The 18031-nt window shown below is 42.7% G+C and overlaps 1 protein-coding gene and 1 long non-coding RNA gene across 5 annotated transcripts in view; one reads left to right on the plus strand and one right to left on the minus strand.

The window, feature by feature from the left end:
- Positions 1-764: 764 nt before the first annotated feature.
- Positions 765-7547, minus strand: LOC139684743 (uncharacterized). The gene is made up of 2 exons (XR_011699965.1): positions 7171-7547; positions 765-4920 (listed from the first exon to the last, which is right to left on the minus strand). It is a non-coding gene; the product is annotated as an uncharacterized lncRNA (long non-coding RNA).
- A 289-nt stretch (positions 7548-7836) lies between these two features.
- RIC1 (RIC1 homolog, RAB6A GEF complex partner 1) overlaps positions 7837-18031 on the plus strand; it is a 47186-nt gene continuing 36991 nt past the window's right edge. For all 4 annotated transcript variants that reach the window (XM_071580463.1, XM_071580466.1, XM_071580465.1 and 1 more), the window contains exon 1: positions 7837-8401. In XM_071580463.1, coding sequence (XP_071436564.1) covers positions 8261-8401 — 141 coding nt within the window. In that variant the 5' untranslated portion in view covers positions 7837-8260. The remainder of the gene's footprint in view (positions 8402-18031) is intronic.

An 18031-nucleotide genomic window follows, 5' to 3' on the forward strand; every position in this document is an offset into this window, starting at 1 on the left:
TGTATTTTCAGCTGTATTTTAGGGATGTTTGCACACCTCCACCCCAGTATCAGCTTGGCTGAATGTGATACAAGGACCTTGTAAAAAAAAGCTGATGTATTTTTTTTTCCAGTATAATCACTGATCACAAAGAACTAAAAGCTGAATTGATCGCCTGTTTCTTGCAGAGACAGCCAGGTCAGTACAGACAGAAATAGGTTTCTAGGGGAAGGAGAACTGGAAACTTGAATTCCTGTTGCCACGGATGCTGTCAGATTGTAACACACAAACTGGTAAGAAACAAGGTTCTTGAAACAAGTGGGTAATTTGTGTAGCACCTCGTGGATAACTTACAGCACTCTGTGTTTGTTTCGAAGCAGCTTGGGAAAAAACCTCCCAAGTTCAAATGATGTTCTGCTAGCAAAATATGTAAAAAGAACCAACTCAACTAGTATAAACACAATAAAACCAGAATGGAACTGTTACAACTCCCTCTGCTTAACAAATAAAAGCCTGCAGAGGTCACTGCTAAATGCTATCTGCATCTTAATATACTGAGAGAGGTTATTTAATATGCATATCAGTCCAAGCTAATGCCTACATGGAAGAGACATAGAAGACAAGATAATGTTAATATCCACTAATATTATGCAAGAAAAACCCAGTGTTCTCTTCTTTTCTTTTACTTTGTCCCTTATATCTGCAGATACTTGCAAATATGTTTTGCATCTACTCACCAGTAAGTCAGGACCCTGCTTCTTGGATATAAGACTTGGATATAAGACTTCTGCCTCCAACATCTATGTTGTCCTTTATTGTTCATCTGAAAACATTCAAATTCAACAGTGGAGTTGACACTGTGAACACAAATGTTATGGATAACATGTATGGATATGACATGTACAGCAATCTCATTCAAGTGCAATTCTGTGAGTTTCAGATTATACAGTAAAGGAGATGTTCACAAAATTCCAGAAACATCTAGTAAAATCAGGAACTTACATGCACAACACATGACAAGTTCTAGGTCATGCTATCTACCAACGCTTCCCTACACAAGAGCTCCTATGTCTCCAACTCTTTCGCCTGCAACTCCCCCATCCATCTAATACACTCTAGTTGTACTGTGTACCCTCTACTTCATGTTGGTAGGGTTACCTGGTAAAATATGCAGTCGATCCCCCCAAAAAGGCTTCATTAATTTCTTTCTACACATGGCAGCTTGTATGGTTCTTTGGTCAGTTTGTCCAAAGTGAATAGAGAATGTTTTTCCAGCACTGGTTGATACTGAATGTGATGTTACAAAAGCTGGCTCCTTCTACAGACCTTCTTTTCTGCTTCAAAAGCCACATATACTTTGTATTTAGCCTCTTTGCTGATCAGAGGTGATTGAATCCAATCAAATGACCTGCAGTTCACAATGTTGGTGCTTTGCATAGGAGGCAGCATTGTGTGTTCCAGAATTTAAGAGAATAAATTTATTTTCTAAAGCCAAGACTTTAAAAATGATCTGTGATTCTGCACGTTTCAGCTTCCTAGTATCAAATGTCAAAGACCTTCAAGGAATGCAGTTCTCTAGACATACTCAGAAACCACAATGGGTTTTGGAAAAGTAATTTTGTGCACAAAGCAAATACTTCACTGGTAAGCTAGCCATGAAACTGTGAGCATATTCACCAGTCAGTGATAAAGATAATAGTCTGAAACAACAGACTGCATTTCTAAGGATATTTTCACTGATGTAGAGGATATTTTAAAAAATATCACCCTACTGAACTTACAGCAGTTATGAAAACTCAACTGAAGTCCTCAGGGTTGTAAAACTGGAGAATCCAGATCTCCTAGCTGTCTAGCTATGTTAAATCTGATAGACCATGGTTTTGGCACATATATTTATTGACATTTACTATGATTAATTCCCTATAAAATACAAGTTGCTTTCAGAACCATCAAATGTATTTCTCCCTTTTTAAAGAGCTCTGCTATGATTTCCCTTTCTATTTTCTCAGAGACAAATAAACAAAATAAAGTATTTTGGGCCCAAATTTATTTGATTTTTAACCTAACTAAACAGTCTCTTCACAGGAGTATTCCTTTCATCTCTCCTGGCTGAATTCAGAAAATGTCTGAAATAATCAGAGTGATTTTGCTCTTTATTAATTGCCACTGACTAGCCTTAGCATCTAACCCACTGTTTGGGGTTTTTTTCTTGTACTTTTAAAATACCTAAGATTTCCCTACAGTATTACAAGAAATAACTTCTCTTTTATTGGGTTGTGGGTGGTTTTTTCTTTGGTTTTAAGGTTTTTTGTTTGTTTGGGGGTTTATATTTTTTGGGTTTGGGGGTTTTTTGTCCTTGTTTTGCTTTGGATTTTGGGTTTGTTGGGTGGTTTTCTTCTGTTTTTTTTTTTTTTAATTTCTAATATTATTTTGAAACTTATTTAGATTTCACCTTTAAAGATGGTAACAACCACTATAATTCATCCTGAGATAACCTCTCTGCCTCATCTGTGGGAAAATAAGTTGAATATTTGCCCTACCTTGCCCTGTTTGGTGGGTCAAAGGATGGCTAAAATGATAAAATGTGCCATTTAAATGACAGGCAATTTCATCAGGAAAAATCTCCAAGGTAAAGGATTAATTTGTTCCATAGTTTTAAGAAGTGAAGGTAATAAAGACATTTTCAAGCACACAACATATATGCTTACCCATTGTCACACCCGTTCTGTGCTTTATATGACATAATGCCTGCACGGCAAAAACTGCATGACATTGACCAGGTCCATGCCTCACTGAGTCCTTGGGTTGCTTTTTGTTTTGTTTTCTTTTTTTAACTTTGAGCTATATTGCCAATAGTGACAATAATAGGGAGAAGGGTAATTTTTTTTTTTAAATTTAACATGCATGGACTGACCCTACATCACTGCTCACAGAACAGGGGCAGATATAACATTAGGTGAGAACTAGCTGGACAATCTTAATGACAACTCATGGCAATAGCTTCACATCAACACCAGGAGTCTTAACAGTGGCAACTACACAGAACAGCTACTCTTGTCCAGCATTTTCATTCTGGATCTACTTTTGCCACTGGTAGTGAGTCCTCCTTCCTTTCACTAGCCTGCTAATATCACGACTTACGTATTTTGGCTTATGACATTTCAATGTCCCTGGATGTTCTGACAGCTCTGCATGAGCTCTTCCTTTCCAGGACACAGCCATCTCAAGAGCGCAGTTTCCTAAACGACATGACTGTCACTGAATGGACAGCTGCAAGCCAAGTCTTTTCTTCAACTAGCAGAACTTGATGACAGCTGACAAGTTGACCTTTGTGCATAAAGGGCTTTTACAATTCTGTTGAGCTTTGTTATCACAGTCTTGCTGCTATATCCTGTAACTGTGCCTTAGTAGCCACTGCCAGATTTGTTCAAGAAACTCTCTGAGCTTGGTCTGCTGCACACAACTTTTGTGTCCCAGGGTATTATGAGTTACATTCCTGTACCATAAGACTGAGAAATATGAATTTGTAGTCAAGTACAAACAGTCTATTATTAGGAGAAGTCTATCATTACATTACCATTCTCAGCATATGTTTTTGATTCAGCCTACAAAACCGTATCAAAACCATTACATAGTTTAGATCACATTTGTATTATGGATGTGAGGATTTTGGTAGTCACACTTTTAATGACATGCTGCTGTCATCATTATTTTTAATTTCAAATACATGCCTCATGCCTCTCCACAGAGAAAAGAACAATAGCAGCAATCCTAAACCTACAAGGGCTCCAGCCTCCGTTTATACAACAAAATCCTACAACGCAGTCACTATTAGAAGCAGCAGCTGTTTCCTTTAATGCTGCTCCCAGCACACAACCTTGCACTGATCTGCATCCACCAAAAACATGACCTGAAAGTACATTTGCCTCTTATACAAACATGTTAAGATGCTGCAGCATTTACTAAGGCAGCTACAGAGAAGTATGAAACACGTATTATAGTTTCAAAATGTTTCCAGGAATTTTTCCCTCCCTTACCAACACAAAAAATTTTGGGAGCTGAAGAGCCAGGACAGGTAACAAAGGGGTGGCTGATAGTTCTGCATTCCAGCTTGATGGCCGATAGGCGGTCAGAGGGCAAAGGAGAGAGGTTCTTTCCTCTTGCTGACCACACTTGCTCTGCACCGGCTGTTGTGTGGGCGTTGTGTGGGTGCCAGCCAAGTTCGCTGGGCTGGTGCAGGCGCCTGGAGGGAGCTCCCTTGGCTCAGCATACCCAAGTCCGCATGTCCTGGGCTGTTCTCCAGAGAGAGAGAGCAGTTACGACGACCTGGATTTTGCTACAGACTTCCTGAGAACTGAGGCCATCCGCAGAAGAAATGCTAACCCCTCATGCTTCCCCAGCGCTTTCAGAGAATCTCTACACTGCCCACAGGAAAGGTTCCATCCCTTTCCTTGTGACCACCATTTCCCATGTGAGTTTTCCAGAGCTGGGGCGGTCCCGTGGTGTAATGGTGAGCACTCCGGACTCTGATCACAAGGTCGTTAGTTCGAGTCTCAGTGGTGGACCGTCCCCTCGGCAGTTCAATGCCTCCCTGCCATCCCATCCCGTCACATCTCGGATGCTCAGCAGGGTCAGCCCCGGTACCGGGTGCTGTGACAGTCCTGAGGACTTCACTGTCACTGTCCAAGCTCGCTCGGCCGTGGCAGATGGACCTTGTGACTTAAACGGTGGGGTCAGTTCTGCACACGCTGTGCCTCACCTAAAACATCCACTGCGCAGGCTGGAAAGGCACACCCCCACCTGGCGAGAGCCCTTCCCAAATCTTCGTTCACGAAGTTTGGCCATGCATTTCCAGAGCTAGTCTCGCTGGAGCCTGGGAGTGACTGTCATGGACACTGCCTCCCGAGGCACGGCATCACCTCCCGCTGTCTGTAAATGTAACTTCATTGAAGAGTGGACAGAGAGAGGACTTAATTGGTTACATATTTGTAGTTAAGAACTGTTATCCTTCTCTACACATTTCCTGATTAAAGTCTCCTAATTTCAAAAGTTGTGGTGGTTTTTGGGAAGAGACCCCTTTCCTAGTCCAGATGGACATCTTAGTTTTGTTTTAAACTGAGACAAAATGCAAGTCCCTTACTAATTCTTTAATTGATTTTCTTTGACAAATTTTCCTGTACTTCCATGAAGTAAGATGAAGTCAGCAAAATGCAATTAATGCAGAACGATGGCTCTGAAACTGTATTTACCAGGACATATTTTGTGTCAATTATTTCATAATCTGAGAAATACAAGGGGAGTCAATAAAATGAGATGATGCCACACTCAGAAGGATAGCTGTCAAAAACAATTCAGGCAAGAGACTATAGCAAGGAGGCTGTTCATACAAGCTACACTGGTTGGCATACATCTGAGAGCAGGGAATTTGATGATAAGGCATTTCCAAGTTGCCCAGTTAAAAGCATAAAGTGTGGAATATCTTGGCATTTAGTTCTTTTACAACCTTTTTTTTCAAGGTATATGATGGTTTTGTCTGCATTTTAATGGATATGTCCTTATAACTCACTTTTCTTTTTGTGTTCAAATAAAAATCTTTCATCTGGGACATGGTATTTATATGGCAACAATTTACTACCAGAAAGCAGTGCCTAGGTGTGGGGACAGGCCAAGATCTTTGAAGGGCTGTAGGTAATTTGAGACCTGTTTCCAGACAGCTCAGTCCAGAAGAGCTGCTCTAACAGGCAGTGCTGGGGGACTGGTTCACAAAATTTTGGATTATTTCTACCAACAGCCATTTCTTTCTAACACAGGCACTGCCCTTGCAATGACATAGAGATCTTGCCTTTAGTTCTCTTCCATTTCCTTTTCATTTCCAGTTACAAGGAGAGACTGACAAGCCTCATTCACTACCTTTAGTTTCACTACCTCATTCACTACCTTTAGTTTCACTACCTCATTCACTACCTTTAGTTTCTGCTTTTCATCCTTCACACCACACGCTCCTGCTCTCTCCATAATGTGTGAATAAAAGCATTTGGGCAATCATGGATGCACACACACAGACACAGACACACACGCGCGCACACACACACGCACACACACGCGCACGCGCTCACACACACGCACACACACCCACACGCACGCGCACGCACAGGCACGTGCACACACGCGCGCGCACACACAGACACACACACACACACACACACAGACAGACACACACACACAGACACACACGCACACAGACACGCACACAGACACGCACACAGACACGCACACAGACACGCACACAGACACACGCACGCACACGCACACAGACACACACACAGACACGCACGCACAGACACGCACGCACAGACACGCACGCACAGACACGCACGCACGCGCACCCAGGCACGCGCACCCAGGCACGCGCACACTCGCGCGCACACTCGCGCGCACACACAGACACACACACAGACACACACACACAGACACACACACACAGACACACACACACAGACACACACACAGACACACACACAGACACACACACAGACACACACACAGACACACACACAGACACACACACAGACACACACACACACAGACACACACAGACACACACACAGACACACACACAGACACACACACAGACACACACACACACAGACACACACAGACACACACAGACACACACACAGACACACACACAGACACACACACACACAGACACACACACAGACACACACACAGACACACACACAGACACACACAGACACACACACAGACACACACACAGACACACACACAGACACACACAGACACACACACAGACACACACAGACACACACACAGACACACACAGACACACACACAGACACACACACAGACACACACACAGACACACACACACAGACACACACACACAGACACACACACACAGACACACACACACACAGACACACACACACACAGACACACACACACACAGACACACACACACACAGACACACACACACACAGACACACACACACACAGACACACACACACACACAGACACACACACACACAGACACACACACACACAGACACACACACACACAGACACACACACACACAGACACACACACACACAGACACACACACACACAGACACACACACACACAGACACACACACACACACACGCACGGCATGTGCAGCTGCGCTCACCCTGCCCCAACACGGCTCATGCTGGGCCTCGCCGGGCTTCCCCCAGCAGATCAGAGACACGGAACGCCTGGGATGGAAGTGATCTTACAGATCCTTCAGTTCCAAGCAGGGCCACCTCCCGCCTGACCAGGCTGCTCAGAGCCCCCTCCAGCCTGGCCCTGAGCACTGACATGAGTGGGACAGCCACAGCTTCCCTGGGCAACTTGTTCCAGGGCCTCACTGCCCTCACAGCGACGTCTTCCTCCTTTATACCTATTCCATTCTAGAATCCATTCCCCTTGTCCTGTCACCTCCCACTTGACTTTCTTCTCCCCTCCGCTTCCATGTCCCCCGCCTACCACTCCTTCAACCTCTCCTCCCCTCTCCCCCTGCTCCCCTTCCTTCCGCTCCTTTTCCCCCTTGCCCGCATTTGCGTCCCCGTCCCCGTCCCCGTCCCCGTCCCCGTCCCCGTCCCCGTCCCCGTCCCCGTCCCCGTCCCCGTCCCCGTCCCCGTCCCCGTCCCCGTCCCCGTCCAGCGCACGCGCTCCTCGCGCCCCCGACGCCGGACGCTCCTTTTCCGCCCGGAACGGTGACGCGCACGTGACGTCATTTCCCGCGGCCCGGTCCCGCCCGGCCGCGCCGCCGCCGCTCGGCGCGTGGTACCGGAGCGGGGGAGGAGGAGGCGGAGCAGGAGAAGGAACAGGAAGAGGAGGAGGAGGAAGAGCGGGAGGAGATGGCGGCGGGGCCTTCGGCGACAACACCGACCCGGAGCGCGGCCGGGCGAGGCACCCGCGGGAGGGCGGAGCTGCCGCCGCCGCAGCGCCGCCGCGCCCGCTCGGAGCAGTGACCGACCGGCCGAGTGCCCCCCGCCGCCTCCCGCGGCCCGCCCGGCCCTCGCCCGGCACTCACTCGCCTCCGCCTCCGCACCGGCCCCGGCGCCGGGCAGTCCGCGGGCCCTCCCCGGCGCGGCTGAGCCCGCGGTCCCGGCGCTGTGCCGGGGATTATGCGCGATCGGCCGCCCAGCCTGCACCTCTCCGTCGGCTGATGCCCCCGCTGCCCCCCGCCTGGGCTAGAGCAGGCTGAGCGCTCGGGCAGAGGGAAATCCACAGCCATGTATTTCCTCAGCGGCTGGCCCAAGAGGCTGCTCTGTCCTCTGGAGTCCTGGGAGCCACCGCTTCACATCCAGACGGATCCCCAGCGAGCTTTCTTCGCAGTTTTGTCCCCATCTCAGCTAAGCATCTGGTACTGCAGAGTGAGTATCCATCGTCTTGTAAGCTCTCGGCCCCTGCACTCCCAGCTGAAAAGCCCTCTCGTCTGTTAATTTTTTGTTGTTGTTCTTCCAGAAACGGTAGTAAAATTTTAAGACTGAATTCATAGCATAGTTCATTATTTGTGTATCAGAGCTGTTAAGCCACCGTGTTTACTGGTAGCAATGTAGCGTTAAGAAGATATGCAACATTGATCTTGCAGTTAACACCTGTTATTCCCGGAAAATGAGACTTCCAACAAGCATTTTTTTTTAAACGCCAAGTAGAGCTTATGCCTAACGTAAGGAGAGTTTGTAGCAGTTCTATTTCTTTTTCAAATATGCTTCATGCCTTCTGCCTTTTCATGTTATGCGTTTTGTATAAAAGAACATATGAATGTCGGGGATACGACAGTTTTTGTAAAGCACAGGACAAACTCACTGCTCAGAATGTTTTAACACAGAAGTTCACAAACTTTTCTGTTTATGGAAAGTCTAAAAGTTTTGTGGCCCCAAGAAGACTTGTCATGCTTTTGCGTGGAATTTGACACTCTGGCAACATCCAGTTTAAGGCTATGTGAATAATTGGCATTAGGTGCTTTACTTTTAATTCCCCTTGTACTGGTGAAGAAACAAAAATACTGTTTGTCAGTTTGATTTGACACACTCAATGAAATAACTGTGATACTGAGTTTAAATTTTGATCCTGGATCCTTTTAAATACTGCCTAGATTAGGCCCTAAATCTGTCTATAAATATCTCTGGCTCCAGGTAATGTAGAGTTCATCTCAGATTACCAACAATCCAATTTTAAAAAGTTGATACTGGAAGATGTCAAATAACAGTCATAGCCTTAAAATCTCATTTTAAGTTATGCTGAGAATTCATCATGTTACGTTTTATAGTGCTTTGCGTGGCTGTTCATTGCTTCCTGACTGGGGTGCTGATCCTGTTTCTGAACCCAGACAGGTGTCCAGCCAGGACATAACCAGCCCAGTAATTATGCTTTCTGAACAACATCATGTGGCCTCTGTTTTCTTAGGTTTGTGGAACACAATGTAGGTAAAGTATACACTCCTCTCGCTTTTGCCACTGCTTGACCCTGTAGTGTTAGTCTGTCAATAGCCCACAACTGATCTTCTTTTCTAGGAAAATACGTAAAACCCAGCAGGCTTGTGGAGTGCTCCTCAAGATGTGCCCTGTTGTCTAGAATGTAGTTTACTTTATGGTCTATTCCCAAGGACAAGGTTCATCATGAACTCACAAGCTTGGACTTGTTTTGAAATGTGAAACATTGTATAGCTGGCTACTGACAGAGTACTGTAAGGATTCATTTGGTGCAAAGGAGTTGCGTAAACTCACAGGGCACTAATGTTTCTAAAACAGGTATTGATTCAGTTGGTAATGGTGCTTTTGAGGAAGGTGCTGACTTGGCCAGGCTTGACCACTGACTGATCTTAAACGAAAAAATGTGTTACAAGCTCACTGCCTTTGTGGACAACTGGCTGTTACGATAAACCTGTAAGAGTAAAGGTTTTGATCAGGGGTATTTTGAAAGAGAATTTCTTGCATTATTTCTCTGTGTACAGCTGAAGTTTTGAGTGTGTGTGTGGGGCTAGTTTAGGGGGTTTGTGTGTTTGGTTGGTTTGATTCGTGTTTTTTGATAGTTTTTTTGTTTGAAGATGAAGGTTAAAACCACATGTTGAACTTCTATAAAATAAAATTACTGTGTTCTAGAAAATGCTTTCATTTGTCAGAATTGTGTTCTTTGGAACAAGGAGAAGTTCTAGTCAGGTTGAACAAACTCAATTTCTTGAAGTAGCAAGGCCTTGAGGGTAATGTTCGTGTTAAGGCTTATTACTGTCTCAGCTTTATATGAGAGATTTCATTTAAGAATGAGACTGGGAAAGTTCTGAGTCTTTCAGAAACAGGAGGCCCTTTGAAATACTTCCAGGTGTGTGAGTTTACATTCAGTATGTGTATTTTTAAAGTGACATGGTAATGTTTAAAGCTCCTTTTCATCTTCTGTGTACTGAGAACTAGTGGAACTAAGGCAAATTTTTCTCAAGGCATGGATTGTTTTCTGTTTTGGAATCAATATAGGTATTAAGATTAGAAATTGGGGTAAATGGTGCTGGTAAAAACCAGATGGGAATTCTCTTAGTGTTTTTGAACCAAAAAGTCTGTGATTATTTTACATGTTGGTAGAGATTGGATTGTGGATAGAGAAGGTCGCTGACCAGTGGTGAATGTTTCTGATCATGCACCAGTATAGGTGAAAGATCATTGAGCACACACTGCCAGTATATTTACATTTATTTATGAATTGTGTGCATGTGGTGCTGTACCAGGATGCACACTAGTGACCCTGAGATAGCTCAGTTGGTTAAAACTTGGCTGTAATAATGCCAAGGTCATGGGTTCAATCCCCTGTGTGGGCCATTGACTTGAGTTGGACTCGATGATCCTTGTGGGTCCCTTCCAACTCAGAACAGTCTGTGATTCTATCAAGCATACACAATGTAGTCTGGTCTTCTCTGCTCTAATTTTATTTCAGTTGGAAGGGACCTACAGTGATCACCTAGTTCAACTGCCCTGGCCAGTTCTGGGCTGACCAAAAGTTAAATCGTGTTATTAAGAGCTGGTAGACTCAGGTCATCAACCACCTCTCCTGAACTCCTGTCCTGGGTTTTAAAAGGAAGCAAAAAAGCCCCCCAGAAACCTGAGGTAAAGTCAAAATAAACATATTTTAATTTTTTTAGTATATTTTATATATTATTGGTACAGAAAACCCTTTCTTGCTCACCAGTGGGTTGTATTAAATGCATCCCTCGTTGGAGACCTCGGTTTCAAATATTCCTAAATCAGAAATTTTACGCCTACACACCTCAGAAAATTCCTTGGCACTAAGAGCCAATGAAACTGTTTTCACTGACAACGTTGGACAGCTTGTCATTCTGGTAACATTGACTACTTGAGTGCTTGAAATGGGACACGTCAATTAATGAAAGAAACTTTCTGAAAAGCTAAAATGAGGTAATTGATGTTTAATAGATTGACTTGGGAACTGAAGATGGGGCTTGACAAGAAATCTCTGTCATGATCTTTCCTGTTTGCACCTCTATTTTAATGGGTTTTTGGTGGACTAGTGTTGTCTTTTTATAGAGCTCTTATGGTTAATGAACAAATACAAGCTTGTCTTTATTTTTAGCTTATGAATGAATCAAAGAAACATTATAATTGACCTGTTGAAAGTGTTACTCTTTTAGCAGTTGTGACCTTAATTTTAAATTGGTTCTTTTATCTCTTGAATTCTAGATATTCACTAACAGGGCTCTAGGGAAGATGAGTGCAGATAAGGAAGAAGGTGTCATAGATGAGTGGAGTTCTCTGCCTCACCCTTGTAAAGTGAATTGTGTGCCACACGAATAGTCTGCTGATGCAGTTGTATATAAAATACAGTTCAGCATTTCTTTCTTTAATCCTAACAAACTTGTGACGATGACCAGAATAAGTGCTGGCCTTGAACATTTAATGAAACTCCTGCAGGTTGTTGGAGTATCTGCTATGACTGCCAGTCAAAACCAGTTCTGTAACCTTTGTGAAGGCAAGAGGAGCTTGCCCCAACCACTCACTTGGAGGATATTTTCTTGATTACCTATGTGCTTCTCAGCTTGTAATTTACATTTACCCTTGGTTTTTAAATTGTCTTGGGTTTTTTTGGTGATGATCTGATGCTGTTGTGTTGCGATGATGAGTTCAGATCACCCCATTGAACTGAAATAAGCATATGGGAAAGCATGCATGTCAGAATCCTAGATTGTCAAATAATTGGTATTCATTGAAAATGCTGGGTATGTCGATATTCAGACAGTTCTAGTTGCTCACTCTTATGTGCTTTTCAGTCTTTAGCTGTTGCTGTATTAGAGTTGAACTCGATATGTGCTTTAAAACTATGCGTGCACGTTAGTCAAAACAACAGGACAAAAGAGGGGACTGTGCTTCTGTTGGGGAAGTGACTCTGTAGCCTGGAATTTTGCCATGCTGTAAAGGAGTTACTTGTGACACCAGTGCCTGTAGTTCATAAAATACATAAATAAATACATAACAATTATCTGCACTGGTTTTTGTAATTTTTTTTAATTACAGGTGGCCATTAAAAGAAATATTTTCACTGTTCTTTTAAGATTATGTTTTAATCTCAGAACTGTAAGCAGAATAATTTACAGAATTATTGTGTATGGCCTTTTCTTAGAGAGAATTGGATACAGCCTCTGTGTTGCTACAGAAAAAGAAGAGTGAGCACTTGAGATCTGTGTGGGATCCTGTGAGACTGAAGCCAGCTAGAAGCAGCAAGGAGCACAGCTGCTGCTGGGTGGTAGGGAGGAGGTTACTTCCTAGGAATTCACACAGTAGTTTCTCACAGGACTCTTCAGGTTCGTGAAAACATCTAGGATAAGTTCTCCAAAACATTGGACTTGTGACATATGGTTTATAACCAATTAAAGTTTGTGGCTTGATGGTGTGAGGTTTTAACTTAGCCAATGTTGTGTAGCTTTAGCTCTATATAAACCGTGTGTAGTGTATAATACATGGGCATTCACTCGATCACATTGGTCTGTGTGTGATGTCCAGTTCTTCTGCTGTATATTGATTTATTTATTTACCTCTGTAGGATCTTTATCTGGAATTTGACTCAGAGGGAGACAACAAATATCTTAATAATGATACAAGTGGTCGTGTTGGTTGTGTATTGTGAACCATATGACACAGGTAGCATCAGTGCAAGTTAGGATGTCTTACCTCTTCTGCTGTGTTTTTTTCCTGAGTAGTTTAACCTCTGATATGCTAATCTCTTTCTGATACCCTTCAGACATTGACCTGAGAAAGTGATTTCTTTTTGTATGTCAGTAAGAGTTATGCTGTTGCTCCTATTATTTGTGATTACATAATGAAGAAAATGAAATACCAATTGCACTGATGCATTTATTATATAAAATATAAAATTGCCATGTGGTTATTCAGTAGGACTACCAAGTTTTTGGTGTCTCTTGTATTAATATAAAATAGATAACCCCTGAAAGATGCACCAGAATTACTTGCAGAAAGGGAAGAACATTCTCAGTTTTGAGTTTTGACTGTCCAGTTAGTTGCACATGGCAGAACAGCAAGGATGTGTAGGATATGTCCTTGCTTTTTGGCAGCATTTCTGAGCAGTAGGTTAAGTGAAAGCTTTCTTGTGGGAGAGGTAGTGATTGACAATTCTGATGCACTTTGGTTTTCTGAACTACTTGACAATAGCTGTGCAGCACAGTATTGGGAGCTGTGTCTGCTGTGTTTGTTGCATGGGTGCTGTGTTGATTCTAGGCTTTCCAAATGCTTTCAAAATTGAATTAAAGGAGTTAAGTTTCTGCTTGTATTTCTGTTACTGACAAAGTGGCCTTTTGTGCTCTTTTTTTTTTCCTTCTGGTCCTTAATACTGATGTTCCTTATGCATACATCATGCGTTTCATTTCTCTGTATAAACTATCTGATTTGTAATCCTGCAAAGCTTCAGCATTTAAAGTGGAGCATGGACTGTGTAATGATGAAACATAAGCGCTCGGTGTCACCTGCCTTTTGTTCTGTTTTCTCCCAGCCTTGCCTTTGTCACTTAGATCATAAGCTCATCTGAACAGAGTGTTTTCCATTTGTGTCTTGTATCTACAGTCTAATTAAACATTGAAGCATTTCTGTTATAAAACTAACCAGGGCATTTGTGTGTTGGAAAGAATATGCCTCTTGATTCTAAATCAGATGGACTTTTGATGTCTAGAGTAATACATTGTTAGGGGATGAGAATATTAGTGTTTTAACAATTACCCATGGCCATGCAAGTTCTTGTACTGATCCTACATTAGGTAATCCAAACCTGTGTATAAGACCATGTTGCACATATGCTATTAGGTGTTTACTTTTCAAACTTAGGCCAGTAGTTTTCCATTGTATTTGCTGACCTACTTAACTTGTAAAATTCACTGTATGCACAGAAATTAACTTGCAGCAGTCAAACCAGAGAATCTCAATTAAGGAAAATGGGGTTTTTTTGTTATTTTGTGTTAGGTCAAAGAAACAATGGTTATATCTCTCTCCAGGAGGTTGATGTATCACTTGTTAACCATCTCGGGACAGATACTTCTCATGGAATGGTTGCTGTTCAATCTGTTCAAGACTACTTGCTCTCTTCAAAGAGGGCCTGTTCAGAGCAACATTCTCATCTTAGTCTAGGGTTTAAGTGTATACTTGATTTACATTTACATCTGATATAGTAAGCTGGTTGTGTTTCAAAAAGCGAATTGATAACATATTTAAGCTCTCTGAGTGAATTTTCCTCAGGGTTTGTATACCTTGATAGATACTTTTTTTGTAAAAACTAGTTTATATCATTCAGTGTTCTGGGACTAGTTATGCTGCTAATAGAGTCATAGAATCACAGAATACGCCAAGTTGGAAGGAACCCACAACGATTATGGAGTCCAACTCCTGACCCTGCACAGAACCATCCCCAAGAGTCACACCATGTGACTGAGAGTGTTGTCCAAACACCTCTTGAACTCTGTCAGGCTTGGTGCTGTGACCACTTCCCCAGGGAGCCTGTTCAGTGCCCAACCACCCTCTGGGTGACGAATCTTTTTCCAACACCCATCCTAAACTTCCCCTGTCACAACTCCAGGCCATTCCCTTAGTCCTGTCACTGGTCACCACAGAGGAGAGATCAGTGCCTGCACCTCCTCCTCCCCTCAGGAGGAAGTTGTAACTGCAATGAGGTCTCCCCTGAGTCTGCTCTTCACCAGGCTGAACAGACCAAGTGCCCTCAGCTGCTCCTCACACGGTTTCCCCTCAAGGCCCTTCACCATCTTTGTTGCCCTCCTTTGGACACTCTCTAACAGCTTAATATCTTTCTTATATTGTGGTGCCCAAAACTGCACAGAATATCCAAGGTGAGGCCACCCCAATGCAGAGCAGAGGGGGACAATCCCCTCCCCTGACAGGCTGGTGATGCTGTGCCTGATGTCCCCAGGACAGGGTTGGCTCTCCTGTCTGCCAGGACACTGCTGGCTCATATTCAACTTGCCATCAACCAGGACCCACAGGTCCCTTTCCAGCACCTCATTCCCCAGTCTGTCCATGCATCTGGGGTTGCCCCATCCCAGGTGCAGAATCCAGCACTTTCCCTTGTTGAACTTCATATGGTTGCTGATTGCCCAGCCCTCTGATTTGTTGAGGTCTCTCTGCAGGGCCTCCCTGCTTTCGAGGGAGTTAACAGCTTCTCTCAGTTCTATGTCATCTGCAAACTGGCTCAGTATCCCTTCCAGTCCTGCATCCAGGTCATTTATGAAGCTGTTGAAGAGCACAGGGCCCAAGATGGAGCCCTGTGGAACCCACTAGTGACAGGTCACCAGTCTGGTGTCACCCCATTCACTGTCACCCTCTGTGCTCGACCTGTGAGCCAACTGCTCACCCACCACATGATGTCCAGCTGTGCTGGACATTTTGATACTTTGTGAATGGGAAATATACAGTATTTGGTCAGATAGAATGAAGTGAAATAGTAACAATTGCATAATATTTAATCATGGGTTTGGCTGCTGTCCAGTGTGTTTTATGTTAGGTTTTTTTAGTTGTTTGCATAGGTATTTTGTTCTAACCTTGGTACAAAGCTCATCTTTCATAGTTGAAAGTCCAGAGGGATTCTTATTGTACAAAAACAACTGATCATAAAACAGATGCGAATTTTTAGGTGTTTTGAGTTTAGGTGCCTTTGTTGATGAAGCTGTCTTTGTTTTACAAATAGTACAATTCCTCTTTGATCATCCAAAATGGATTTCTTTCAGCTGTCTCTTGTGAGTGTTGTCATAATCTCTTGTCAGTAAAAAGGAGCCGTGTTTAATGCTAGAAAGACATTGTTGTGAAGCATAAAAATTTCAGAGCAGAACTGTGGAATGTTCTCTTGTGAAGAGATAGCCAAAGTATCTGACTGATGGAAGGAGATAAACTATATTTACCTGGGAGAACAAGGAGTTCTGTTTCTTTTTCGTACTACTAGCTAGAGCACTGGAGAGTTCATTTAGTCTTTAGTAACGATAGTATTACATTCTTTTTAAAGTTATATTTCCTATTTGTACTTCCTATTTTTTTGCCATTTTTGTTATCCTGTGAGCATCCACCATCCTAGTTCTGTTCATAAGTGAGTGGCAGCTTCTGTTTTGCCCGACCTTGCATTCCTCCTGAGAGACAAAATGTACTATATCAAAATGCTAGATTTTCTCTGCAGCAGATTGTAAAATGCCAGGTATCCTTCTTAGGTATTTTGGGAAGCTTTTACTAATGTTAAATTGCAATGCAAATTAAGACTTGCTTACTCAGTTTTTATTTCATTAGTTTTCTGTTTTCTCCTTAACAACTGAAGGTGTTTACGCCTTCCTATAGACAATTAATTGCTTGTTTTTAAAAAACTCTTTATTTGTTAGGTCATTTGCTATGGTTCTGGAATCCAGGTTCTCCTGAAGCTGTAGCTCTACTATTTATATTTTAGCAAGTAGATTTTAAGCATTTTAAAGGAGGAGGATTAATATTTTGGCATATTTGAGACAGTGGGCATAATCCATTAGTTGAGCTTAACTAGATTTCTTTATTCTTTTAGTAGCTGCATGCAGAAGTGTGGAGAGGGAAAACCATGGAGGTGATACAGAGAGTTGTTTCTTCTAACAGAATCAAATATAAAGATTAAGGGAAGATCTGATTAATTGAATCTTAAACCCCTACTGTTTCAGTACAAGCTATGAATTAAATGTGTAAAACTTAACTGAAGGAGAAGTATCATACTAACCAAGCCTGCTTTTTTGTTTGTTTGGTTTTGGTTTTTTTAAATAAAATATATGTTTAGTGGCTTGCTGTGCCTGAGTGAAGTACTTAGACTGATATTCTTCTATTTACAGAAATACCCCTGTGCCTCTATGCATCTTCAGACACTTTAGATATAGTAAATTACTTCAGATAGAAAATTACCATTTCTCTGCATGAACAGAGCAGGATTTTGGTTGTCCTTCTATCTTTGTTAATCCAAAAAGTTCATGCATCTGTGGGAAGCATTTAAACAGGCAGATAAAGTTTGTATGTTAACGTTTTCCTCACATATGAATTAATGCTCTGGAGCTGTGGAGTATGTGGAAGTAAACTGTCAGTGAAATAATTTATAGTTTAATCTTTACCCAGGTAGCCCTTTGTGACATATTGAATTAAAAATTAATCTGCTTTCTAATGAGAAAAGAAGCTACTTAAACTGCAAAAAGATCAAAATCATTACTTGCACTCCTAATGTTGGCTCCTTTAATCCTCATCTGTAAAGCATAAAGCCTAGGAGTCAGTTTGTGTGAAGTTTAGAGCTGCTGTGTATGCAGAGTGTTGTTCCAGGTTTTAAGGTGTAATAGCAGCTTTCTTCTGAACAAATGTCACAAGAACTTTACAGCATAAATACAGTCATTATGTTCTGTAAAAGTAGCAATATAGAAAGAAAATTGTTGTGTGTTACTGAGTTTCTGTAACTGTTTTGCCAGCTGCTAAAATGCTTCAGGCACAGATGTGCTTGAAGATTGA

The sequence above is a fragment of the Pithys albifrons genome, chromosome Z, assembly GCF_047495875.1.
Source record: "Pithys albifrons albifrons isolate INPA30051 chromosome Z, PitAlb_v1, whole genome shotgun sequence".
NCBI lineage: Eukaryota > Metazoa > Chordata > Aves > Passeriformes > Thamnophilidae > Pithys > Pithys albifrons.